Source organism: Carica papaya, chromosome 4, assembly GCF_054855325.1.
Source record: "Carica papaya isolate Zhongbai chromosome 4, ASM5485532v1, whole genome shotgun sequence".
In the NCBI taxonomy this organism is placed as follows: Eukaryota; Viridiplantae; Streptophyta; class Magnoliopsida; order Brassicales; family Caricaceae; genus Carica; species Carica papaya.
Genome location: NC_142312.1, coordinates 4018246 through 4044662, shown reverse-complemented (window position 1 = coordinate 4044662; position 26417 = coordinate 4018246). Strand labels below are relative to the sequence as shown.

At 35.0% G+C, this 26417-nt stretch overlaps 6 protein-coding genes across 7 annotated transcripts; 2 read left to right on the top strand and 4 right to left on the bottom strand.

The window, feature by feature from the left end:
* Positions 1–1644: 1644 nt before the first annotated feature.
* On the bottom strand, positions 1645–4013 carry LOC110822302 (GDSL esterase/lipase EXL3-like). Of its 2 annotated transcripts, none has more exons than XM_022052386.2 (5): positions 3572–4013; positions 2974–3104; positions 2604–2837; positions 2233–2488; positions 1645–1963 (listed from the first exon to the last, which is right to left on the bottom strand). In XM_022052386.2, the coding sequence occupies exons 1-5, from the start codon at positions 3870–3872 to the stop codon at positions 1776–1778; spliced, it is 1110 nt and encodes a 369-aa protein (XP_021908078.1). In that variant the 5' UTR covers positions 3873–4013; the 3' UTR covers positions 1645–1775. The 2 variants fall into 2 exon arrangements, with proteins under 2 accessions (XP_021908078.1, XP_021908077.1); XM_022052385.2 differs by having other exon boundaries at positions 1645–1972; positions 3572–4010.
* Positions 4014–4878: 865 nt separating this feature from the next.
* HIPP27 (Heavy metal transport/detoxification superfamily protein) lies at positions 4879–5995 on the top strand. Its single transcript, XM_022052266.2, has 2 exons — positions 4879–5377; positions 5465–5995. Exons 1-2 carry the CDS (start codon positions 5159–5161, stop codon positions 5849–5851), a joined length of 606 nt encoding a protein of 201 aa, XP_021907958.2. The 5' UTR covers positions 4879–5158; the 3' UTR covers positions 5852–5995.
* Positions 5996–6398: 403 nt separating this feature from the next.
* On the top strand, positions 6399–15777 carry LOC110822221 (vacuolar protein sorting-associated protein 35A-like). The gene is made up of 21 exons (XM_022052265.2): positions 6399–6612; positions 6782–6878; positions 7003–7126; positions 8340–8525; positions 8916–9003; positions 9201–9257; positions 9368–9457; positions 9561–9683; positions 9880–10014; positions 10611–10727; positions 11576–11815; positions 11902–11967; positions 12239–12328; positions 12815–12904; positions 13192–13281; positions 13775–13843; positions 13943–14023; positions 14136–14243; positions 14348–14451; positions 15105–15218; positions 15309–15777. The coding sequence occupies exons 1-21, from the start codon at positions 6520–6522 to the stop codon at positions 15517–15519; spliced, it is 2373 nt and encodes a 790-aa protein (XP_021907957.1). The 5' UTR covers positions 6399–6519; the 3' UTR covers positions 15520–15777.
* Positions 15778–16126: 349 nt separating this feature from the next.
* LOC110822139 (ubiquitin-conjugating enzyme E2 28-like) lies at positions 16127–17102 on the bottom strand. The gene is made up of 4 exons (XM_022052154.2): positions 16906–17102; positions 16698–16825; positions 16513–16617; positions 16127–16440 (listed from the first exon to the last, which is right to left on the bottom strand). Exons 1-4 carry the CDS (start codon positions 16973–16975, stop codon positions 16297–16299), a joined length of 447 nt encoding a protein of 148 aa, XP_021907846.1. The 5' UTR covers positions 16976–17102; the 3' UTR covers positions 16127–16296.
* Positions 17103–18283: 1181 nt separating this feature from the next.
* Positions 18284–22001, bottom strand: LOC110822138 (rac-like GTP-binding protein RHO1). Its single transcript, XM_088217451.1, has 7 exons — positions 21376–22001; positions 20636–20723; positions 20451–20560; positions 20269–20332; positions 19014–19078; positions 18864–18929; positions 18284–18779 (listed from the first exon to the last, which is right to left on the bottom strand). The coding sequence occupies exons 1-7, from the start codon at positions 21472–21474 to the stop codon at positions 18678–18680; spliced, it is 594 nt and encodes a 197-aa protein (XP_088073577.1). The 5' UTR covers positions 21475–22001; the 3' UTR covers positions 18284–18677.
* Positions 22002–23285: 1284 nt separating this feature from the next.
* LOC110822136 (3-dehydroquinate synthase) lies at positions 23286–26403 on the bottom strand. Its single transcript, XM_022052150.2, has 8 exons — positions 25934–26403; positions 25384–25534; positions 25124–25291; positions 24806–25032; positions 24417–24540; positions 24140–24202; positions 23895–24038; positions 23286–23798 (listed from the first exon to the last, which is right to left on the bottom strand). The coding sequence occupies exons 1-8, from the start codon at positions 26275–26277 to the stop codon at positions 23667–23669; spliced, it is 1353 nt and encodes a 450-aa protein (XP_021907842.2). The 5' UTR covers positions 26278–26403; the 3' UTR covers positions 23286–23666.
* Between the last annotated feature and the right edge of the window lie 14 nt (positions 26404–26417).

Here is a 26417-nt window from a genome sequence, read left to right as displayed (position 1 = left end):
ATTTAAATTTTTCAAAATTTTATGAATATATAAAAAAAAAATGATATCATTATTTAGATCAAAATATAACTTTAATTTGTTTAAATAACAATTAAAGTAAATTAAAATTAAGAACAACGAATCTGTTTATGATAAACAGATATATTTTATAAGTATATTATTTGTAAGTAAGAATATTAAAATCATATTTAGCTGCACCCAACTTTACAATCTAATTAAAAAAAATCAAAACTTTCATTAATCCCAACCAATCAAGATGTTTTCAAAGAAAAGAAAACATTGGCTCAGAAAATTTAATTCATATATTTTCTCTCACTCTATGAGAATCTAACCACCAAATTCTACCTAATCAATTCAACTTGCTCAGGAGAGTTGCTAGAATATTCAATATATAAAGTTCTTTGTAGTGAGTTTATATTTCATGTTAGCTACATATGTGTATTTTTATATTTTATCATTCTCGATTAATGTTTTATATCTGCAATATATGTTTAAACTTTAAACGTGTGATTTGCCTCCATGATTTTGATTTCCAATCGGACACGTATACGTTCGTTTTTTTTTTTTAAGTTAACGAGATGAATATCGTTTTCATTCGCATCTAGAGGACTGGTGTTCATATTTTTAACAAATTGTTCTTCAATATATTTTATATAGAAACAGTTCAATTCAACTGAAAATTAAGTTGGGGGGTAAGTTTTTACTGTGTTTATTATGTTTTTGGATTAAAAAAAATTATGTTCTAGTTGGAATAACCATAACAGGTTAAAAACTTGATTATCTGTTTCTTTAATTTTCATTAATACTCAGCTTTCAATAATACAACCACATAAGTTTAATGGACATGAAAATGAAACAGTACAGTTGGAAGAAGCTTTAGGTGCCATTATTATTATCGTTGGGAGGTGGACGTGACCACTTCAAATACCAAGCTGCAAAATTTTTCTTACTAGAAAAGGAATATTTTCGAGCTCGCTTTTGTACATTAAGATTAAGTCCGTACAAAATATAACAAGAATGCATCATCGTAACATAAACTGTTATCGGTATTGTTGTTGTTGCAAGCTTTGTATTCGAATTTTATCAACGTAATTATGACACTTGTATATTAAATAATCGTTCGGGTTATTATGACTCTTATTCTTCATTTTTTAGCCAAAGGAAAATTAAATAAAGGGTTTAGATGAACAAGTGGAGAGGACCTAACACAATTAAAAATCCAGCAACCATAATATTAATCAGGACCACAACCATCATCACTGTTTTTCAAACAACAATCCCATGTGAAAATAAAAAATTATCTAACAACCATGTCCCAAAAAAGCTGCTAATCAAAATTATTTAACCAGATAGTAAACTGGTCATGAGTACCTGCAAACTATATGTATACACATGTTCCCTGTTGTTAAAAAGAGAGGTAGAAGCTTTTGGCTTGACTAATATCTTGCGTGTAATCAACCAAAATCGTCGTTAATTCTATCATATTGAGCTGTTACTAGAACTCCATTAAAGCGACAAGGTTCAAGCAAATTTTTTGAATCTGATTTCTGTTAACTAAACTTTGGTAAATTATGAAGGATTTGCACTTGCTTTATGCTCTGTGCTTTCAGACTAATAGATTTGTAAGGTGAATACAACCTTCAATGGAGATCAAATTTCTTGGTTGACCAAGAAATTGAGTTTTATTCAATATGAATACACCTTATCAATACATTATCAGTGACAAATTAATAGGAAAAAATGAAGAGTAGTTTGGTCTTTAAACTGTTTGTTCATCAAAAGAATTCACGTATACACTTGCTGAGGATAAGAGGGGACAAGACCTCATAAGCTTTCTCCGACGGATGATAACTGTCCCAAAATATGTATTTGGAAGCGTCGGGGCAAGACTTTGAATCATCCAGACTATTGCAGAGAATGCTCACTTCTATATTCCCAGTGCCACAACATCCTCTATTTGCCACTTCAAATCCTTGTCAATCCATCAACAATCAATCAACAGTATAAAATAGTCAAGCAATGACCAAATTATTACCAACACAAAACAATACAATAATAAATAGAGTGACCCACCCAACAAATAATAAAATCATATCAGAATCTTGTTTATGTAACAGTGAATGAATAGCATGAGATAGTAGCGTCACTAATTCTGATGTTACGTAGATTCTAACTCGAAATGATATTTCATGTAAAGACAATGAATAGATGAAAGAGTAGATATATTTGTACCATATTGAGCGGGGTTTTTGATGAGGGAAAGCAGTGGATTGTAGATATCAACGTAGACAAGCTTGGAACCTGGAAGCTTTTTCCGAAGAGAATTGAGTTGAACATTGAGTTTGGAGTTGATGAGCAATGCAGCTTGGTTAGCTTTATTTGAACATTCCCTGTTTAGTCCTCCACCAAGTGTTCTCTGTGATGGCACACACCCAATTGGAGGTAAACTAAACACTCCAATTCTTCTTGCTCCTACTCCATATAATTGCTGCCATTTCCACATATTAACATGAAAAAAATGATACCCAGAAAAAAAATAATAACTTTCATTTATATAGACATATGTTTGTAATACCATGAACTATGCATATGCGTATATATACCTGGATGAAACTTGAAGCTGAGCTCACAACTAGATCGGTATATGAGTTAATATCGTAATGAGCTCTCCTGAATGGAGTGGAAAAATAAGTATTTGCAATATCATCACTTCCCGAGCAGACTAGGAAAATGGCTTTTGACAGTATATTTGCAGTTGCCTCCTTTCCAAAACTTGAATCTACCCTCGCTAAGTATCTTTTGAACAGCTCCAGTTGATCCGTTAACGATAACACCGACTGTCAAAATTAACAAAAGAAATAACAAAACACGTAATTAAAATTAATTAATTGAGAAAATATATGATCAGAAATTTTATAAGATATTATAATAGTATCCAAACACTAGTTAAATCAAGAGGGTCACTATTATTACCACTATTGCCGGAGTGAGAGGGTCATATCCGGAGCCACCGGAGGCAAAACTTACACCGGTAAGAAGGTCTTGAGGCTGCAAACTTGGATCAAGAAAGGCTGGCAATAGCTCCTTAAGACCAAATTCCTCGGCTGAAATTTTGTTTATTAATTAGAGAAAAAAAAAAGTTAAAATTTCTAGTGTGCTTGCATATACATATATACATATATATATTGGTGTAAACATATATATACATGTTGGATAATTTATTGCACCACTAAAAACATTCGGAGCATTGTGTTGTCAGAATTTCCAACAATGAACACCCTTCTTTAAATATAAACAATTTCGTCTATGACCAATAATAAATTCTTTAGAAAAGAAAATTAACAGCTCCAATAAAAAAAAAAAAAGACTTGAAAAGTAAATTCCCACTTCATATGTCATATGGTTTATACATACATACATATATATATATATATATCCATTCTTTATGTCATAATATAGTAAAATAAACATTTAAGAATGAAGGAAATTATTTTAAAACTAAAAAAATTAAGCTAAAAGGTCAGTATGTAGTTAGTATTCCCATATATACATATGTATATATTTGTATTACCTATATAGTCAGAAGGGATTTTGCCATTACAAAACCTGCCAGTGGGGTTGCCTCCTTGAAAGTCTCTGCCATAAGGAGGAAAATTGCACTTGACGATTGTCTTCAAGTAATTGTTGTTGCCTGGATCTACTATGGAGTCTCCGAACATGATGAGCGCCGGGACTGTTTCATTGTCTCTTAATATAATATTCCTACCTCCATTTGCACTTACAATATAATCATCATTATACAAAACTATACATACAATAACTAGCAGAATAATATAACTATAATATTTACTGTAATCAAAAAGGAAAAACATGGTTTGTATTTTCGCTCAACTAATAAACTTCTGTACTGGGTTTACGTTTTAATTGTGTTGACAAATCAATTCATATACATTTTCAACGAGGAGAGTATCATATATATATACATACACATACATACATGCATGTACATATATCGTCATGTATATGTTGTGTATGAGGTCTATATATGGCGTGAGTTAGGTGGTATATTTATTTTGTTCTGGTTGTTGATAGAGATTGTACCCATGCAAGTATCGGAGAAGAAAGAGACTGACCAAGGCGCATGTCCATCACTGGTTTTTTTTCCTTCTTTACTTTTGCGTCTTGAAACTTCTACTTCATGAGATCTCTACATCTTTATGTTTCTAATCACCCAATTAATTTTTTTTTTTGTAAAAAATCTCTAATATTCAAATCAAAATTAAATTTATCAATATTCTTATTACTTAATTTCTATATTTTTAATTTTTCATTTTATTTTTTTTAAAGCACAAAAATAAATTATAAAATATTTTAAAAATATTTAATAATTTTTATACGAAAAAAAAAAGCAAATTTTAATTAATGGAGGAATGCATGGAAAATAATTATTATTGCTTTTCTTTACTGCTTACTTGTATTTATGGAGTCATAATGGTGAGCATGGAAAAGTCAATTGAAATTAATAAGTAAAGTGAAATATCGTGGAAAAAGCAAGTAGATCGTGATCATGCTCGTACTCTGTACAGTGAAAAAAATTAAATGAATGAACAAATAAATGTCATTCTTTAACCTACCAACAGTTTTAGCTTGATGGGATCGTATCAAATTTTTGAAAACACATACAGGTGTATATGTGTGTGTGTGTGTGTGTGTGTGTGTGTGTGTCTGTATATATATATATATATATATCAAATTGTGTGTTGTAAAATGGCAGCAGGTGGCATCCGTGGCCGAAGTCTGTCATTGTCGGCGGTTGATCGCTCATTGTGTACGCATTAATAATTTCAATTTATTATCATCAACTTCCATCTTCTTTTTCCTTTTCGTCTTCCACTTTTAAATTTATTTTGAAAATACCCTTTTAATTATCTCTGTATGCCAAATAAATATTGTGAGATACAGCTGAATATACACCATCCGTTGGGCCCTTCTTAATTATCTTCAACCCGGGCTCTCTCTTTCTCTGATTTGACCCAATTCTGCACATCCCACTGATGTCACCCACCATTTCTGAAAATACATTTTAAGGATCTACCAAGAGCTCGAATGGCCTGTGGGCTACGGCCCACGTGTTCGCGAGGACACGTGCCAGCAGCCCATGTCAAACAACGCATCGTATCATGCTGCTTCAACTCTTTATTTCTTCATCTTCTTCTTCGTTTTTCCAGAAATTTTAGTGAAAGTAATTATTGGCTCCACGACGTCGTTTGGTCTGTCAACTGTTATGGGTTTCTTAAACTACATCTCCGACCTCTGTGACTGTGATTGGTCTCGTTATACGAGTAGCAGAAAGCTCAAGAAACGCAAGCAGTTACAGGTACTTATTACCACCATATATATTCCTCTTCATTTAGTGGAGAGTTGACTATTTCAAAGATTCTTAAACTTAATTCTGTAATATCAGACGGTGGAGATAAGAGTGAAGATGGATTGCGAAGGATGCGCGAGACGGGTGAAGAAATCAGTAGAAGGCATGAGGGGACTAACGGCGGTGGAAGTGGAGCCGAAGCAACATAAGCTCAGTGTAACGGGGTATGTGGATCCCGCCAAAGTGTTGCAACGTGTCAGACATCGAACGGGGAAGAAGGCTGAGTTATGGCCTTACGTGCCGTACGATGTTGTGGGCCATCCTTATGCACCAGGGGCCTACGATAAGAAAGCTCCCCCTGGATACGTGCGAAACGTGGTGTCTGATCCCGAGGCTTCTTCTCTCGCACGTGCCAGCTCTTTTGAAGTGAAGTACACTACTGCTTTTAGTGATGATAACCCGAATGCGTGTGTTGTCATGTGAATTACTTTTTTAAAAAAATTCCTAAAATACCTTTTTTAAAAAATGTAACGTGTCATGTAATTTTCTGTTTTTACTTATAGGGATGATTAGCCTTCTGTAAATACCAACAATATACAGATATATAATATATGTAAATTGTAAATACATGTGCATGTGATACATCCAGACCTTGACATACACGTATTATATGCTGAATTAAATCTATACAAAGGTTTAATTGCAAAAATAGTTCTTTGACTTTTTTTAGGGTTAAAAAAAAAAAAAACTTGGGCATCGGGTAGTAATAATTTTAGAAATTGGTGTAATTAAATATTTAATTTTGTGTATTTTTTAAAATAAATTATTCAGTTAATATAACTAAAATAAATAAAATTCAGTTGAAATACTAAAATATTTTATATATCAGATGGGACAAAAGAAAAATCAATCAGAAATGGTAAGCCAAATAAACGGTACAGATCAACTCTAACTTGTTCAACGGTACAGATCATACGTAGATCGCAGACGAAGAAATTCAGGCCCATAAACTGAGAAAATGGCTTGAAGGTGCCTAGTCTAAGCACATCGGAGCAAGTCAAAACGCAACTATACGCAACATTTACATCGATAGAAATTAGAAAACAGCGGGTCAGAGAGAGAGAGAGAGAAAAGCAGAGGCTAGAGAGAGAATGATCGCAGACGGGGTAGAGGACGAAGAGAAATGGCTCGCCGCAGGAATCGCCGGCCTCCAACAGAATGCTTTCTATATGCATCGCGCTCTGGTAACATTGTCACGCTTTCCTATGTTTAATTGTTTATAGACAAAGACTGAAAGAACGAAGAATTCATTTCCAGTAATCTTATTTGTCTATAAACATATTCAGACTGAAAGCGAATTAGCATAAGAAACCCTAGTTATAGCTTGATGTTAAATCCGCTAATTTTTGTCAGGACTCGAACAATCTCAGAGATGCTTTGAAGTATTCCGCTCAGATGCTTAGCGAGCTACGAACGTCGAAGCTTTCTCCTCATAAATACTACGAACTCTGTGAGTTGTTTTTTTCGATCTGACCGTCCTCAGAGTTGGACTGAAAAACGCATTTTTTGCGATTTGCTGCTGATATCCCGGTTCAGACAGGTTATGTTTTTGTAATTTGTAATTGATGGTCCAGATATGCGAGCCTTTGATGAATTGAGGAAACTAGAATTGTTCTTTAGGGAAGAGACGCGGCGTGGCTGCTCGGTAATTGAGCTGTATGAGCTAGTGCAGCACGCGGGTAACATATTGCCTAGATTGTGAGTGAGAATCTTTTCAAGCCAATTTCCATTCTTTATTTGATAGTAATAGCCGAGACCTAAATTCATTTTCTCTTGCGTGAGTATGAATTGTGAGCTTAAAGGTGCTATACAGTATTCTTTATTTATTTTTTTTTAAATTTAAAAAAACGTGACTTATGTATTAGTTCAGGAAAAACTTTGTTCAGTTTAAGAACTCATTATTGTCTTATATATGTTTATTCCGTTTTGTGTTTTTTTTTTTCCAATTTACTTGCTTAGTTATACCGAAGAAGGTCTCTGGAACTTCATCTTTTGTATTTCTGTGTAGAACTTAATGTCATGCCGGAAATATTTGCATCAGAAGTTTTGTAGTAAGTAAGATAGCATTGAGAATGGCAATGTCTATTGCCAGTTGAAAACTGAAGTGAATTTGCCTAGTTCATTTGTTGGCATGGATTGTCCTTTCGATTTATTTCCTTTCTGTTCTGACTTTTGGAGTGCTTGAAAATGATTAAACTTGAGTACATCCTTGAACTTCTGAAAGGAGTAGCAAACAGTGCTTTGTGTCAGCTTGTGTCGAACATGTACAGGAATAATGCTTATCTAGAACAAATTCATTGGAGGAAGAAGTTATGATGACTTTGTGGAGAATTTATATTTTTGAGGAAGTTGAATGATGATAAAGTATTGTAGTGGGAAATGGGAGCTCCTGTATATTGAGGTTTTAGGCTGGACTTGTAAATTGAATTTATTCATCCAACCTAGTTAAATAGAAACATATTGATCTTGATACTCTAATATATATTAAGTTTTGCTTAGGGAAAAATCATGTTTTTCGAAGAACAAACATACTTGTGCTCACAAGAAACATTACTTCGTTCTCTTAACTTTCCAGTTAATCAAAGCTTATAATCCTCTGTCAGATCTGATTATATCTGTTAGAATAAGATGCTTGTACTTTGCAGGAGAAGTTAAATGAAGAATAGACTTTTTCAGGTTGTTTTATGGTAGTTATGGATGCTTAAGATATTTTACTACTCTCTTGGTCAAAATTAGCATAAATCTTTGCCAGAATACCTGCAATTGGCGCTTGCTTTTTTGTGGTATGCTGTTTGATATTTGATGAGTTTGATATTTGGTTTGGACATGGCAATGACCTTGCATTAATTTCAATTCTTATTTTCTGCTCCTTTTTGGTTATTATTTGATGAGTTTCTTTTGATCCTTGCAGGTATCTCCTCTGTACTGTAGGATCTGTATATATCAAATCTAAAGAAGCTCCTGCTAAGGATATTCTTAAGGATCTGGTTGAAATGTGTCGTGGTATTCAGCATCCTTTACGTGGTCTATTTTTGAGGAGTTATCTTTCTCTAGTTAGTAGAGATAAATTGCCTGATATTGGTTCCGAGTATGAAGGGTAAGGTCTTAGATGATTTATATGCGCTCCAAGTAGATATTTATACATTGATTCTGGTGAATAATTTTGGTTGTTTAGATATTTATTCATGGTGTTGCAACTATCTAGTTTGTATTCGTTATTCCTGCATCTCTCATGTAGATACCCATCAGCGTGGCTAAGGCTATATTTGATCCAATGCTGTCTTGTACCCTTCATTAGAATCAGAATCCCAATTATTGAGTCGTCCTGCAAATTATTTTGTTGCCGTGTAGTATGGATTCTCATTTTTTTACTATCTGAATACTCGTTCATGTTGATTGATGCAAATTTGGTTGTATGTCAGATGTCTTCATCTTTACGCTGTTAGGGGTGGACCTAATGTTTGGATGGGTTTCCTGACTCTTGTAGGGATGCTGACACAGTCATGGATGCTGTGGAGTTTGTGCTACAAAACTTTACGGAGATGAACAAACTATGGGTCCGGATGCAACATCAGGTTGGTTGAAATACTCTTGGACTGTTTCCTGCTCTCATGTCTGGCATGCACATACCAGAATGCTTGCATGCCATGGAGGTAAAACTATATCATAAATGCATGATTTCTGGTCATGCAGGTGTTATAGTGCTTGTGAATCATTCATACTCTTAGCTGATCCTGAGTTGAGGCTTGCTGTCGGGCTTTCTGGTCTGCAGGGGCCTGCCCGGGAAAAGGAGAAGCGGGAGAAGGAAAGGAGCGAGCTTCGTGATCTTGTAATATGAGTAACCTATAGCTGGTTAATTTGAATGTAAAGGATTTAAATACCAGGTTCTATATATTCCGATGAAGCCTTCAATTTTCTTCCCTGCTTATTTCTAATTAGGTTGGCAAGAACTTGCATGTTCTGAGTCAGTTAGAAGGAGTTGACCTTGACATGTACAAAGAAATTGTGCTTCCAAAAGTCCTGGAGCAGGTTTGGTTTAGGGCTTCGCTTTCCTCCCTCCTGAATTCTATGTGATATGAGTTTCATTTCTTCTCATCTGGCCATTGATTCTGCATCTCAATTGTTTTTAAAGGTTGTCAATTGTAAAGATGAGCTTGCTCAGTTTTACCTGATGGATTGCATAATTCAAGTCTTTCCTGATGAGTACCACCTGCAAACTCTTGAGATATTGTTGAGTGCCTGCCCACAGCTTCAGGTATGTGGCTGTTGTGATGATGATTTGGTTGGGCCTTTATTTTTCACAATTTTATGCAACTCAAAGCATATTGATGCTTTAGCACTTGATGGTGCATTGCAAACATGTTTTCTTTTACATTCTGGAACTTTTCTACTTAGCTCATGATAAATACTAAGTTTTCTTCTCCCTCTTTCTGTTTATTTTTATTTTTCAGCCATCCGTTGACATCAAGACGGTTCTATCTCAGTTGATGGAAAGGCTTTCCAGTTATGCCGCCTCAAGTACAGAAGTGTTGCCTGAGTTCTTGCAAGTAGAAGCCTTCTCAAAGTTGAATAATGCCATCGGGAGGGTAAGTTTTATGTATTGGAATTGGATTTCTTATGCATCAACATTTGTGGACTTAAAATTAGCTCTCAGACTGATTGGAAGGTGCCACAACAATTAGTTGGCTGACTGATTGGGAGGTGTTACAACATTTGAGGAACTTTACTCGACTAGTTTCCATTGGACTGACAACATCTGCTGAAAAGGACAATGTTTGCTATAATAAGAAATCTGAACTTAACTGCACTTATTTTCATATCTTTCTCTTCTTCCTCCCTCTCAATGCACTGTAAATGAAGTTAGACAAAAGATGAGAAAAGAAAAAGGTATACCATCAATATGAAATTTTTCTGGTCTAGAAAACCAAAGGTTAACTGGGCTTCTTTATAGAGAGTCACTTTTCATAATCTGAACTGAGATATCTAAACAGCATTGGAATGTTGAGATTCGTAGAATAATGTGCAAATACAAACTTGCTTTTGATGGTGCTGCTTTGTGAGAGATATATTATGTTACGCACCTATTAAATGTGCATTTTGTCTTCCAGTTTATAGTTATGTGGTTAGGAATAGTGTTTCTATTCAAGCAATTGAAAATGTTAATTCCTGTAAAATGATGCAGGTGATTGAAATACAAGTTGACATGCCCATTTTTGGAGCTGTAACGTTGTATTCCTCTCTTCTTAAATTTACTCTCCATGTCCATCCTGATCGACTTGATTATGCAGATCAAGTATTGGTATGATTTCTTTCTGAACAGCTTTGTTAAGTATTAATTTGTACTTTTAAGTGTAATTTAATAACTAAATTTTGCCTTACCCCTTGGAATAGTGTCCTTATTGTTGCTTTCTTTTGTCCCAGTGCATTATAGTTAAGAAACAATTAGATGAATAAAAGGCCAGTCTTATGGAGAATTGTTTCTGAAACTTATTAGTTAAACTTAGTGGAAATTATAGGCAAATCAAGCTTATTGAATCTAGAAAGACTTACAGATACTGGTAATTTACACAACCATAAGAAATTTTATAGTCCATAAAAATGAAAATTTTATATTTTAAAATCTTTTTCATATAAATACCATTAGGGTGAATTCTGATTCCAGCATGAGATTTAAATGTTCTAAAAAGTGCTGGTTTTTTTTTTTTTTTTTTTCTTTTTAAGAGGTATTTGGGAAGTTATGCATATGCCACTTCATGAATTATTGAAAGTATGCACTAGTTCTGAGACTATTGTAAAGAAAAAGTGATGAGAGTACAAAGGCTTACATTTCCTTTACCTGAAAATATTCAATTTATATTAAGGTCATTTTGGCTGTCACTGAAAACTGCAATCTGGATATTTGTTTGGCATTCCAAATACCTGTTTCATATTTGTAGTAGGATGCTTTATGACTATGGATTAGGTTTCTATTCCACACTAAAGTGCCACATCTATACTTCTGAAATGTTGGTTTGGAGTAGGTTTCAAATTTTAATAACTTAATATCAAGCATCTTTGGGATAACATTGATAGTTTCCTCACATCTGGGTGAACTTTGTCCTTTCAATGTAATTCTAGTGATGATTGTAGCCTTCCTCTATTAATCAGGGAGCATGTGTGAAGAAGCTGTCTATAACAGGAAAGCTTGAAGACAATAAAGCGACAAAACAGATTGTTGCACTTTTAAGTGCTCCGCTGGAGAAGTATAACAATATTGTCACTGCCTTGAAACTTTCAAACTATCCCCGAGTCATGGAATACCTTGACAGTGAGACAAATAAAGTTATGGCAACGCTTATTATTCAAAGCATTATGAAAAACAGTACCCATATTTCTTCAGCTGACAAGGTATGTTTCCTTCCATTTGTTAGAGTGGTTATTCAGTTATTCTCTTTAATAACCTGCCACATTTTTATGTCTCTTCTTTTTGCTAGGTTGAAGCATTGTTTGAATTGATAAGAGGGCTTATTAAGGATTTGGATGAGACACGTCATGATGAGGTTTTTTAAAATTCTTCCTGTCATCATAGTAATGTTAATGGTGCTGAAGCCACCTTGTGTAACAGTTTCTTACTGAGTGCTTGTTGGTTAAGAGTGTTCCTATCATCTATTTGTGCTTCATTTTTAGTCCAGAAGTTAAAAGAATAATTTCCTCGCAATTATATTTTGGTTTCTAAATTTAGGCATATTTGTGGTGGTGTTTCTTTTCTAATAAAAGAGCAGTGGTCTTTCTCATTAGGAATTTGAGATGGCTTATCTATATTGCATTTAGGTTGATGAAGATGATTTCAATGAGGAGCAGAATTCCGTTGCACGTCTCATTCAGATGTTACATAATGATGATGTGGAAGAGATGTTTCAGGTTGGTACTATTTTAAGTGCTTCTATTAGTCGAGCATCTTAATCCTGGTCATCTAGTTCAAATGAGTCAGTCTGACTAAATGGAATATATTGAAGGTACAAAATAGAATGAATTTTTCTTGCCATGTGCTAGTTCCTTTTCAGAATGATGTATTAAAATCTATGTTTTTGGGAGGTTTTGCAAAGATTTTTAACTTTTCGTGTTGCATGCATGTTTTTTTTCCACTTGTAATTTGTTGGATTGAATTAATAGTCAAGATTTTGCCCAAGTATATTTTTAATTCTCAAAGTCTTGTCATCTTTTTATGAGTTTGCCTGAGCATATTTTAATATTTAGTGGCAATAAGATATATTCTGCTTGTTTTCAACTTCTCTTTTGAGTTAAGGCATTGGAATTGAATGATTTCTTAGGTTTATTAGTTTATTCGTTTGAAAAAATAATCATTTGAAAGAAGCTATGTCATCCATAACCAATCTATTGATGCAGATAATATCTACTGTAAGGAAGCACATCATGACCGGTGGACCAAAACGGCTGCCTTTCACTATTCCTCCTCTTGTTTTTTCTGCTTTAAAGGTTTGCTTCTGCTTATTCAGCTTTCTTGATGTATCATCAGTTACAGATCTATTCTCAATGCTAATAATATTTTGAACGCTGCTCTTGTTAGCAATTGGTTTAAACTTTTCTGGTTGCATCATCTTACATTTATATATACTGTTGGATATCAAACTTATTCCTCCTTCACCTCATCCAACTCTCTTCCTCATTTCTATTGTTATACTGTATCTCTGTTGATTTCGATTTTTAATGTTCATTAACTGCATTTATGGCACTTTTTCACAGTTTTTGTTTGCAACATGCAGCTAATTAGGCGACTGCAGGGCCAAGATGAAAATCCCTTCGGGGAGGAGGCATCAGCTTCCCCAAAGAAAATTTTTCAGCTTTTAAATCAGGTAAATTGTTGTTATGTGGGAATGTGGACAATTCAGTTGTGCGTTTAATAGTACCAGATCAAGTCCATCGTGTGCTAGCAATAGAATTAAGTGTGCATTATACTTAGGTTTTCTAAAACTGGAACATTACTCTTGTTCTCGGGATTCGTGTCATTGTTATAGATTAGGAAAAATAGGTTTTAGAATTTCTGGTTTTAATCTAATTTATTAAGGTTGCTCTCTTTCCTGATACTCTTGAAATTCTTGATGTTGTATTTTTAAATTCAATCATTTATCAGTCCATTTTCTTTTTAGAGAAAAAATTTAAATTCCAGAAAAAAAAGATTGAACTTTATGATATCGGGGTGTTATTCGTTAATTTCCAATTGGTTTGACTCCCAAGATTTTCCAAATATGAAAGCACATAATTTTAAAATTTTAGAATTTGAAGATTTTCTATCAATTTAAAAGGAAAAAAAAAAGCTAATTGTTTTTACCACAACTCTATCTGCAGACTATTGAGACTCTCTCTAATGTTCCTGCACCAGAATTGGCGTTACGATTGTATTTGCAATGTGCTGAGGTACAGAATGATGTTTGGTTTATTTGTCTAGTGGAAAAGTTGGCTTATTTTTTTTAATTAATATTTATCATTGATTCCCCTCTTCTTTGGATTGATCAGGCTGCAAATGACTGTGAGTTAGAACCCATTGCATATGAATTTTTCACCCAGGCATATATATTATATGAAGAAGAAATTTCAGTAAGTTGGTTTGCTCAACTGGGAATTGCTCGTGTTTCATGTTAGGCCTAAATGTGGTCGTGAAGCGGAAAATGATCTTTATTTATTTTTCTTGCAAAATTTTCTGTTTTAGGATTCCAAAGCTCAGGTGACTGCGTTGCACTTAATAATAGGAACCCTCCAGAGGATGCATGTTTTTGGCGTCGAAAACAGGGATACTTTGACACACAAAGCCACAGGGGTATTCTCTATATGACATATTTATGGAGCGAGCTAATGCCTAAGTCTGCTTCTGCTGACACTGATCTGGAGCACTTTCTTTTTCTTTTTGGTGTGTGCGTGCAGTACTCTGCAAAGCTTTTGAAGAAGCCTGATCAGTGTAGAGCTGTTTATGCTTGCTCACATCTCTTCTGGGTTGATGATCAGGATGAGATGAAAGATGGAGAGAGGTTTGTTATTTTTTCTTCCAGCATAAATGCACAAAGACACTTCTACAATTGCATTTCTTTTCATCTATAGTGAAAGGCTCAAGACAATTAGAAAATTCGACTGTGCTGTGGATTTATTGTCCAAATCTTGCTTTGGATTTATTGTCCAAATCTTGCTTTGGATTTATTGTCCAAATCTCACTTGTCTGCTTCTTAACCACTTAAAAGTTTGTTGTGTGATGCTAATAATTAAGTCTAAATTTTACTTTTTGTTGGGTGACGGTCCTAAATTGTTGTATTCTCCTTTCCTGTCTGCATATATGGATGAAATTTAAAATTATAAGCCTGATATTAGCTGTTGAATTCTTTTATTGCAATGGACCATACACTTCTATACGTAATGGAACTATAAGTCCTGGTATCAGCTGTCAGAAATTCTTTTGAATGAATGAACCACACTTCACATATGCTTCGCAAAGGTCTTGATTGACAACTTTCTTTTGAGAACCGTGTTTGACATGCTGATATTTGCAGCATATTAGGCTGTAATATCTACTTCTGCATATGAATAAAAATCTTGCTGGGCTCTATAATAGTGTGTGGTTTGTAAGTCTTAACTTGTTATTTATTCAATTTCTACTAATTGATTTTTCTAATCCCCATTGCGCACCCAGGGTCCTCCTTTGTCTCAAACGGGCACTAAGAATTGCAAATGCTGCTCAGCAAATGGCCAATGCAACACGTGGCAACACTGGATCAGTTACTCTCTTTGTTGAGATACTGAACAAGTAATAGATATATTCACTAATGATTTTGCTGGAATTTTGAAATTTTTTTTTTTGATGATTATAAAAACCTCAACTTTGTTGAATCCACAGGTACCTCTATTTTTTCGAGAAAGGTAATCCACATGTCACTGTTGCTTCAATCCAGAGCCTGATTGAATTGATTATGACCGAGATGCAGAGTGATTCTAGCACATCCGATTCAGCTGCAGATTCATTCTTGGCTTGCACACTGCGTTACATACAATCCCAGAAAAAGAAGGGAGGTGCAATAGGTGAAAAGTACGAACCTATCAAGGCATGAAACTGATAGATGAGGTTGATGTCATTGAACCTAAGATATGCCCACGAAATTTTCTTAGCGGATTTTTTAGTTTCTCGTAATATTGTTTCAAATCTGTTTTTTTTTTTCTTTTGCTGGGAAATTTGATTTAGTTTGATATGTTAGCGGTGGGTGCTGGTGATGTTGGCTTCGCGGATGCCTAGCACGAATTTTTGCAAAATCTGTTTTACTGTATGTATGCTTATTGTACCTATTGCTTATGGCCGCTATGATGTTTTAGTACTTGCATTACATTTTTATTTTTTATTTTGGAAAAAAACCATGTTAAATCAGATTACACCGGTGTTGGGGTGCCACCCTGTAGCAAATTATGTTTTTGGAGGACACTTGAAAATTATGTTGGGAGATACAAAAAGTTAGTAATTTGCGGTTCAATAAATTATCACCTGGAAGTTTTTATTTTCTCTTGTCGTTTTTAGTCGATGTGTATCCTCCATCGCGCTTCAACTTGATAAAAGCAAAAGCTTAGAGGATTAAGCAAACTCTATTAGTCATATGAAGTCAACTTTAAATTTATAAATCAAAATAAATTAAGCATATTGTCTTTAATTAAAAAGACTATTGAATATGAAAAATGTTAAAAGAGTAATGCCTCTCTCATTAAATGACATTATTATTATATTGATTGGGATTTGAGAATACAAATTGTAGGGGCCGGGGTTAGCTTCAGTGACATACAAGAGAACGATAGGAAGGAAAGACGGTTTATTTTCCGTGGGGGTGGTTGAAGATTATGAATCAAGCCATGGCATACTTGTGAGTCCAGCTACGTGCCATCGTCTCGTACTTGAGTTTATCAGTCTTGTAAATATGTGCGATCTCGGGGACAAGTGGATCGTCCGGGTTTGGGTCCGTCAATAAGGAACATATAGAAAGTAAGACCTGCGATGACATTAGATGGCAAAGTATAAAGTCAATTATTTATATTTTGTAAGTGCAATATTTATCTTCTACCTTTGATATAGTGAGCGCAGGACTCCACTGCTCCTTGAGGATATCTAAACATATGTTGCCATTACTGTTTATATTTGGGTGGAAGACTTTTGTCCTGAAGGCAACCTGCATGCATTGACACGAACATGAACATGAAGTAAAAGGTTTTTAATTTAATGGGGGTCTTTTAACTTTATTACTACTACCTTTGGTGGCTTGAAAGGATAGTCAGGAGGAAAATGAACAGTTACTAGGAAAACACCACCAGAGTAAGGGCTGTCACTTGGTCCAATTATGGTTGCCTGCCAATGGAACATATCTCCCGCCCCAGGACCTGTACTTCAAAACACAAAAGCCCTTCTTTATCGTGCTAACCAAGCCCAATGGAATTTTTTTTATATGCTGTCTATGTACCTGCGCTACATGAAGTTGGAGGGTCTCTCTGGATGTCCCTAAGTTCCTTGAGAATTCTCCTTGATGCCATCCTCTTCTTCTATCAAGTAGAATAAGGGATTAATCTGTATACCCTTCAGAACTGAGTTACATGTTGTTTATAAAGAAAGACGAGAGGAGGAGGATTGTGGAGCTCGGTTAGTGGGATTCCTTTTTATCGAGTGCTACAGGAGTGGACACAAGACCATAGTATTAATTCCCTTGAAAAGACTGAAATTTTTACGAAAGTTCGTAACTTTTTTTTTTTTTTTTCTCTTCTTTTCTTTTTTTGTTGTGTATTTAACTGATGGAGACAAGAACCTCTAGCCAACTTCGAGAGGGAAGACCCTGAAACATTTCAGGAATCTCAATCCTCATCCACTCAAATAAAAAGCAAAGGCCAAAATATTAGTCCAAAACCCTCTACTCCTTTACACAGAACAAAAATATCTCCCACTACTATAGTTCTTTTTTTTTCCCTAGTAGTTGGCATCAAGAATCATAACAAAAACTGTAGTATTGATGGGCTTCTTTAGTGACGAATCTACGGTTTCTGACATGCCCAAGATTCTGCACTTAAACAGCTGGCTGACTCCTACCATCAAAGATTCAATACTCGTTTTGTTTTGTGGGCAAACATGGCCATACTAATGACTAATGAATGTATCGTCTGGTAAGTGAAGGTGTTGTCTAGGTGGCAAAAAGTCATTGAAATGTATTAACTTAGGAGTTTGGAGTCTAAAAATCTCACTTCCAATGGTGATAATTTTAGTTGCTGTTATACTCATATCAAGCAAATTCCTACTTAAATCGGGCAAATTCCTAGTTAAAAAGGATCTTATGCTAACGAACGCATCAAAGGATTGATCTCATCTTTCTTGAATCCAATAAACGGACTCTTCCTTTGTAGGAACAACCCCCGTAAAAAGTTTTTTTAAACATGATCATAATGAATATTATCTTGCTTTCGAACTATAATTACTATTTGAAAATTGAACATGTCATCACAGTCACAAATCCAAATTCGAGCTATCTTTTGGCATGGAAGAATATGATGTCTAATTAGGCACCACCAGCCAACAACTCCAGCTCGTGCTCAAAAGACAAAAAAATATTATTCGTGCTTAGCCCAAATAGATATCCGGGTAAGCATTCACGTCCCAACAACTTGTTCAATACCAATCATACACCTGCACGCCCATGGCCACAAAAAGGAAATTTTAGACAGCTGCTCTAAAGCTCTTTTACTTTTAACGCAAGGGATGTTGATCCTCTATCTGCTTTTGTCCTTATTTGAGCTACATTAGCTAAGGTTATACAGGGTGAGCTGGAAATCAAAGACCAAAATTACCCAAAGAAATATCACAAACCAGCAAACGTTGAATAAAGAACTACTACACTCAGAAGTTGGAAACCACAAACATAGCTAAACCTTTAAGATCAATACAGAGCTATAAATATAAGAGAGTCAATGCAACAAAAGGATGCTTTCCTAACTGGGATGTTCCAGTCCATTAATACATAAAAACATATCAAAACCGGGAGTCTAGAAAAAGTTGGACAATCATGTAACGGGTTTCAACAATTAGAGACCAAAATAATTCCAAGAATGCAGTACGAAACCACTGGATGCTTCCCAGAGATGCTGAGTATTGTCATCAGTCAAGACAATTCAGAGCCTCTAGTATCTGCAAGAGCTAAGGGAAGAGACAAGGAGAACACAGTGCCATCATATCCTTTCAGCTCCATAGCAATCACAATATGGAGCAAGCTTTCTGTGCTTTGTTCTTCTTTTTCTTTGTTTTGGGTGGTTGAAGGACAACTCTGATGGCGGCATCAAATACTGCCTTCACATTCTGCCATTGAAAATCCCAAGGATCTCTTCACTATAGTGACTGATGAAAAAGAAAATATGAAAAAAAGTTTGATAATATCTATACCTGCTGTGTCTTTGAGCTGCACTCAATATAAGCAGGCGCACCGATCAGCTTCCTCAGCTCCTCTCCCTTTCAGACAAAAAATGGTGCTGATCAATCAATGTCAAGAACAAAGTTTCATCCACAAAGACAAAGTGCAGCATAAGTCATTACCTGAGCAGTAGTAATAGGCACAGCACCGGGGTGGTCAATAAAGAATTGTTTATCATCCCGGAGATCTGGCTCATTTGGAAATCAAAACCAGTAAACAAAATATCCTAATGAAAAATCTTTAATTATGTATATCATATGATTGTACCAGTGAGAGCATACATTTGGCAGAAAGACATAACTACTACTACAAATGATGGATTATCACAAGGCAGCTAGACTAACAAATCTATGAAAATAAAACTATTAATAGAGCATCCAAAGCTACAAGTGCTAGAATGATATGAAGGTCTAACACAAAATTTCTGGGAAATTTTCTACAGGCCATTTGTCCACAACTTAACATGTATATTTGCAACATGAATAACTTGCAACTGGTCTCACCGGCTTTGTTTATATTAAGGCATAAGCTCGAGCTACTTAGCTATTGGCATTATCAACACCTTAACATATAAACCCTATTGAGGAAAGGATAACACCAAGGAGGGACTTCTACTTTATATTTACATTTGGTATTAGCAAAAGAAACAATGAGATAAATAATATCCATAAATTTTACATTCTCTTGTTTTAATGATCCAAAATAAAGTAATATATAATCATAAAAAAAGTTGTAATTAGGATAAAAACCACCCCTTCAAATAGTAATCACCCTTTTTAAAAGGCCATGGTCATAGATCATCTCCCTCTCCACTACTTCTCACCAAAAACAAATTGTTAATGATGAAGCAGATGATAATAAAACATTCAGCAGTAGTGAGAAGTCAACATGCATAAGAATTATAATAACCGTAAAAAGCATAAAGCGATATATCTAAACAGCAGGAGGCAGATGGAAATTCTAAACACATTCAAAAAAAAATTCTATCATTCTAATTGGACAAACTGAATACTAAATAAAACTGTTTGCGACACTGAGGCTAGACAATATAGACCATATAAATAAGTAAAATACATCCACGGGCATTAACCACCTTAAACAAAAACACAGTGAGGGAACAGACAAATGCCTGACAAATACTTGCCATCACAGTTCAGAAACAAAGTTAAAACTGGCTAGTGAATAAGAAATCGTAGATGCAGAATCAGCAAAGATTATGCCAATCGTAACTAAAATTTAATATTTAAATAACTGTATCTTGAACTTCGAAGTTGAAGTTTAAGATCATGTCACACTTGAAGAAAACGATCAATCAAATAATCATTGTTCCAACAAGACAGTATGTTAATGTATTAAATGGATGGCATAGAAGCTTACCAAGCTTTGTTCCAACGAGAACTATTGGGACACCTGGGGCATAATGTTTCAACTCTGGTATCCACTGGAAATAAAATTCAACCAAGGAACTCAATCAGCAACTAATTTATCAAACACAGTTCAGAAAAGCAACTCTTAAGAGTAAGTGGCAGTATTTTGTCTTTAGGCCAGTGAATTCCCACCTTTTTGGACACATTTTCGTAACTGGCCTTGCTAATAAGAGAGAATGCCAATATGAAAACATCTGCCCCACGGTAACTTAGAGGTCTTAATCTGTTATAATCCTCCTGTCCTGTTCCACAGAATCAAATTCAAGCTCACAAGGGAAGAAAAATGTCAAAAAAAAAAGTTCACTGTAGAAAGTTACCTGCAGTATCCCACAAGCCCAGGTTAACAGTGCTGCCATTGACAACCACATTTGCACTGAAATTGTCGAAAACAGTTGGCACATAATCCTGTTACCCATTACAACCCCAGAACAATAAGATGTAAGGTCCTGTCTTAACAAATATCCTCTTCCAAATCATTAAGAGAACTCATCACATCAGGGGAAAAGGGGTAATGAAAATATCCTTGGTAAATGTAAACTCAAGAAAATGAAATGGAATTTGAAATCTCATCAAGAAGAACCAAAAAAGAAGCACAATAATTCCACTCCCGCATAATCTGTGAATTAGATTTGAAAACAAACACGATCTAACCTAAAGGTTTATAATAAAGCTAATGCCAAAACAACAGCGTTTCCAACATAGACACATGTCAAATTACTACCTTTTATTAATGTAGGCAAGTATTACCCAAATCAGACAAAAATAAGTGCCATAATTTCAATCCCTTCCCAAACAACTGGAAGCAAAATAAGAAACATCACAATATAGGAGAAAAATAACCCAAGCCACAAAAAAATTTAACACTAGTGAAAAACCAAATCAGGCATTTATGTTACTTTCACTAACTTAGATATAAAAAAAAAAACGTAATGCATAAAGAGAATGTAACACGCGATTAGAAATTTGAAACCAAGCTCCAAACTTTTAATAGAAGAATCGACCAAACTTGAGAAACCTAAAGTTGAAGAAAATGAACGATAAAGGAGAAAGAAATTACCGTAGGGAAGGTATTGCTGGTGTAAGAAATAAGCAGACAAGTTTTACCCACAGCTCCGTCACCAACCGTCACGCACTTGATAAACCTTGAAGCGCTCATTTTTCAATCACTTTTCCCGATTCCCCAAAGAAAACTAAAAAACGGAAAAAAAAAAGGAAAAGAAAAGAAAAGAAAAAGAAAAATCTTCCCTCAGATCTTAACACCTGAGGACCACCTCGGTAACACAAACAAAACGCACCCCTAATTCGATCCTCTCTCTATTTCGTTTTCTTCCTCCTCCTCCTCCTCCTCCTCCTCCTCCTCCTCCTTCAGTTAACCATCGTGAGCACTAAAAAAACAAGGCGAAAAGAAAAGAAAAGAAGAAACTTTCAAAGCGAAACCCTAAAAGACATTAAAAAATATGAAAATAGATAGTGAGAATTGATGATCACAGAGAGGAAGAGAAAGAACTTAGAAGAAAAAAAAGAAGAAGGGAGAACCCTAGAAAATGAAAAGGGGATTTTGGTTGGGTGATTAGAGAAACGAAAGAAGAAGAGACCTGTTTTTTTGGCCGGGAAATTATGCCGTTGAAGCGTTCGTTGGGCGAACCAATCTTCGCCAACAAACCTCCTGATTGCTTGGCTTCTTTTTTTGTTTTATTTTCTATGCTTTTCAACCTTTTCTTTTTGGTTTTTATTTTTATTTTTTAAAAAATTATTTTTATATATATATATATATAATATATTTGTAAAATATAAACTTTTTTATTTTTTTTTAATTTTCAAATTACAAACAATTTTATTTGGGTAAAATATTATTGTCATGTGTGTTGAAAATGTTAGGTAAAATTATTTTATTAATATGTATATTTAATATCACTAGAGATTATACTATTCATATGTGAAAAAAAGAAATTAAAATATACAAGAATAAATTTCACGAAAAAGTATAGTAATATTATTAATAATAAATGCTATGATTATTTAATGATAAATAATAAATTGAAAATTTTAGTGTTCTTAAAATTTTTAATTAAATTAATTAACAAAAATCACAAACTAATAATTTGATTAGAGGTTAAGAGAAAAAAAAGGGGTCAACTAATAATTTTATTTCACTGCATCAAACAAACCCACATGGCCTACAAATGGAAAGACAAATCATTCAGGTTTTTGCTTCATTTTCAATAAATCTCTATACATATATATATATATTTAATAATGGAGAAAATAAAATAAAATGGTATTTTTATGTTAGCAAAAATAAAGTAAATGTATTTCTCTGATATATATATATATATATATGTGTGTGTGTGTGTACATGTGTTAAGAAACAACTAAAAAACAGAGAAATTAACAAAAACATTTTACATGGCATTCAAACAGTTAATATTTTTCCATTGAGAGTCCTATAGATGAATTATCTAATGTTTATTTAATACTCCTTGTTAATTAAATGATAATTTAGGGTTTTTTAAGGTTTAAACGATGCAAAATTAAGTTTTGTATTGAAAAATAAACTACTTACACTTGGATATATAACTTTTGTAGGATGCCTATGAGGAGACAAACAAACTCCTTTCCCTCACAACACTCTCGTCCCATTCCCATTATCAAGAACCTAACCATGATGTTTCGTAATATGTTTTTATTTCATTAAAAGAATCTTCAAGAACTTAAATTCAACAAACAGAGAGAAGTTTGATTCAAAAGTAGCTGGGGCTACGATTCTTATTTTACCTGATATTCCCAGTAAAGAAATGGTTCAAAGTTGTTACAAAATTTCAAATGTAGTCTTGAAGCTGGAGCTGTTTGCCTGTTTCATCTGAGACCTCGTTCAGGGACCCTCGATCTGTGGGATTCCAACACTTGTAGAATTCATTCATAGTTTCGGAATTGAAGCTTGAGTTTAGTGAGTGATGCAAAAACACGTACACGAATTTTCTTCAACATATAACCCACCAGCCAAATATCTTTTAAGATCACCAAAATGTTACATCTCTTTGTATAACACCAGCCTGACAAGTCTTTTCCCAAAGAAAAGGCAAAAAAAAAAAAGGAACACGGGATTTGTGTGGGGAGAGAGAGCTACAACCATTTCAGATGCAATGGGAAACACAGAATGAATTGCCTCTTATTGATCTTCCATACACCTGGAATTACAAGTAATAACTTCTCCCAACTAAGTTAAAAAATGCCAAGAGACGGACGTGACGAATTAGAAAAGATCAGGCATGGGCACTGAAAAATACACTACCAATCATCTTTTCCAACAATTGGATGCAATATGGAGACAGAAAGTCCAATACCAATTCATGACTTGCAAAATGCACGAAGCGTATCATCCAAGGCCTTCCTATCATAATCGCCTGTGAAAACACAATTGCCTAGAGGACCTTTTAGAAGGATAAGCCTTAGCAGCCCATCAGCAACCTTCTTATCAACCTATCATGTTAATAAAAGAATCCAGATATGTTAATATGTTGATTAGAAACCAATTTTCATTTTTAAAGTATGATTTAGATCTGATGTTTCACTCACCGCCATGACAGACTTGAACATGTCCACAGTCATGACATCAGGAGGTGCAGTTGGTAACTTAGCCCGTTTTAAAATGTTGTTCACCCGATTCACAATTGAATCATCAATCCAACCAAGGCGATATGACATGTCTACAGCCATGACCTGAAAATCATCATACAGTTTGCTTGGAAATAAGACAAAGAAGGAAGTTAAAGGGTGGGGGTAGCAAGAAGTAAGCATTTGTAGTTAAAGCATATACATACTGTTCCAGCTGCAACAGCTTCTCCATGAAGCCACTCCCCATATCCAAAGCCAGTTTCAATTGCCTAAAAGGCATCCCGCACCATGAGAAAAATGAAATGAGAGGGGAACTTTTGGCAACTCATGGTAATTATACGATTCCATTGAAATTGCACTAATAAAGCACCAATCTTATATCAATGATGATTTTATGTTAGCACGGTTACAGCATTGTAGAGGAACTTCACAACTTTGCAATGTTTTCACACTCAAATGTAATAAAATTGCAAAAGAACTTACATGGCCAAATGTATGACCCAAGTTTAATGTTGCTCTCAATCCACTTTCCTTCTCATCTAATGACACAACCTCAGCTTTATTTTCACATGATCGCTTTATAGCATAAGCTAGCACAGCTGGATCTCTGCAATCAGCCAACCCAAAATAATCATGCATGCTTGATGCCTAATAGAAGTGCAAGCATAAGAAAAGCATGCTGTTTTACAATACTAAAAACCTTATTTCAATAGCATCTGCTCCAAAATGTTAGAAAGGTAACTAGTCAATGCAGGGATATGAAAAGAGCCATGTAACTCTTACATTCAAGGCTGTAAGCATGAGATCAATAATTTGAATTCTAACAGTGTGGTTTTACACTTCAGCTAAATTATTCGATCAATAGTTTGTACCTTGCCAATAACGCTTCCATATTCTTCTCCTGCCATTCAAAAAATTCAGCATCCCTTATGAGCCCATACTTAATCACTTCAGCAACGCCTGATGCCAGCTCCCTATCCGGTAACGTGTTTAATGTGTCAGTGTCTATAAGAACGCTCTGGGGTTGGTAGAAAGCACCTATCAAATTCTTTCCAAGGCGATGATTTATGCCCGTTTTCCCACCAACAGAAGAATCTACCTGTGAGATCAAATTTTTGAAACAAGGAAACATTTGGCAAAGAAAAATAGTTTCATAAAGGAACTAAATGAAGCACAAACAGACAAAAGACCTGTGCCATAACAGTTGTTGGAATCTGAATGAAATTAACACCACGGAGAAATGATGCAGCAGCAAATCCACACATGTCTCCAATCACACCCCCTCCAAGAGCAATAAATGTACATCTTCGATCCAAGCGTGATTCAATAGCTTTGTCAAAGACCTTCATGAGGGTGTCCTGTAACAAAAAAGGATTACAGTCACTGTCATTAACTGTCATCATACCAAAAACACAAACTGTAAAGTACTAAAACCTCAGTCAATACCTACCATGTCCTTGTACTTCTCACCATCTGGTAAGATGACACTATCCACTGAGACATTTGGGTTTCCTCTAGTTAAAGCATCAACAACTTTGTCCAGATATAATGGTGCAACCGTGCAGTTAGTGACCACAAGAACTCTCTTGCCATGAACATGCCTATTAATACGAACCACGAAATCAATGAGAACAACCCTCATAAGAAAATCAGCTAGAAGATAGGAAAAGTTAAAACAATTCTAGCTAACACCATTATGTCCATACATCAAGCTCACAGACCGTAGCAAGACATAAAGCTTGTTAATCTGCAGAATTTAAACTTAAATTTTTCTTTTCCTTCTCCTACAAGCCGCGACCCAACAACCACACAAACACGTTCCTACATACTATCATATCAACTAACTGAAGACCCAATAAAACTATGACAATTCTTCAATCAAATGGGGGAAAAGCTTATAGATATGATGACAACGAAAAAACTTGATTGAAATAATAAAGAAAAGAGTCTCTGTATGCTTCAATTTCGTGCAAACTCAAAAAAGACGGGAAAAAAAAAACCTCTGAAGAAGTTCGGGTTGATCGAGAAGTCCCGATCCAATATAGATCGGGTAACTCCTGCTGCCTAAATCAACCTCCACGATGGTAGGAGGCGTGAAGCTTTTTTCGCTAACCGATTGGTCCATCACCTGAGCTGCATTCGCGCATATCCTCGACCTGGGCCGATTCGTGCTCGACACACACAACCTACTCCGATTTAACTCAATGGAACGCCGCGAAATGACAGAATACCGAAGCGCAGTCGCTCTATGGCCTTGAAACCGGACAAAAAAATCGTAGTTGGAGTTTTTGGCAGGCAGCTTGGCGGTGACAGACAGAGAAAGCGCGTTTGCGATGGATGCCATGAGCTTCGACTCGGGTCCTATTTCGGGCTTGGGCGCGAGCGAAATAGGGGGCCGTATCCCTTTCTGAAAGACGCATTGTTTGGTTTGTATGCTGGAGAAGAAAGAGGATGGTGTGGTAGGTGTATGGGTGGCGTGCTAAT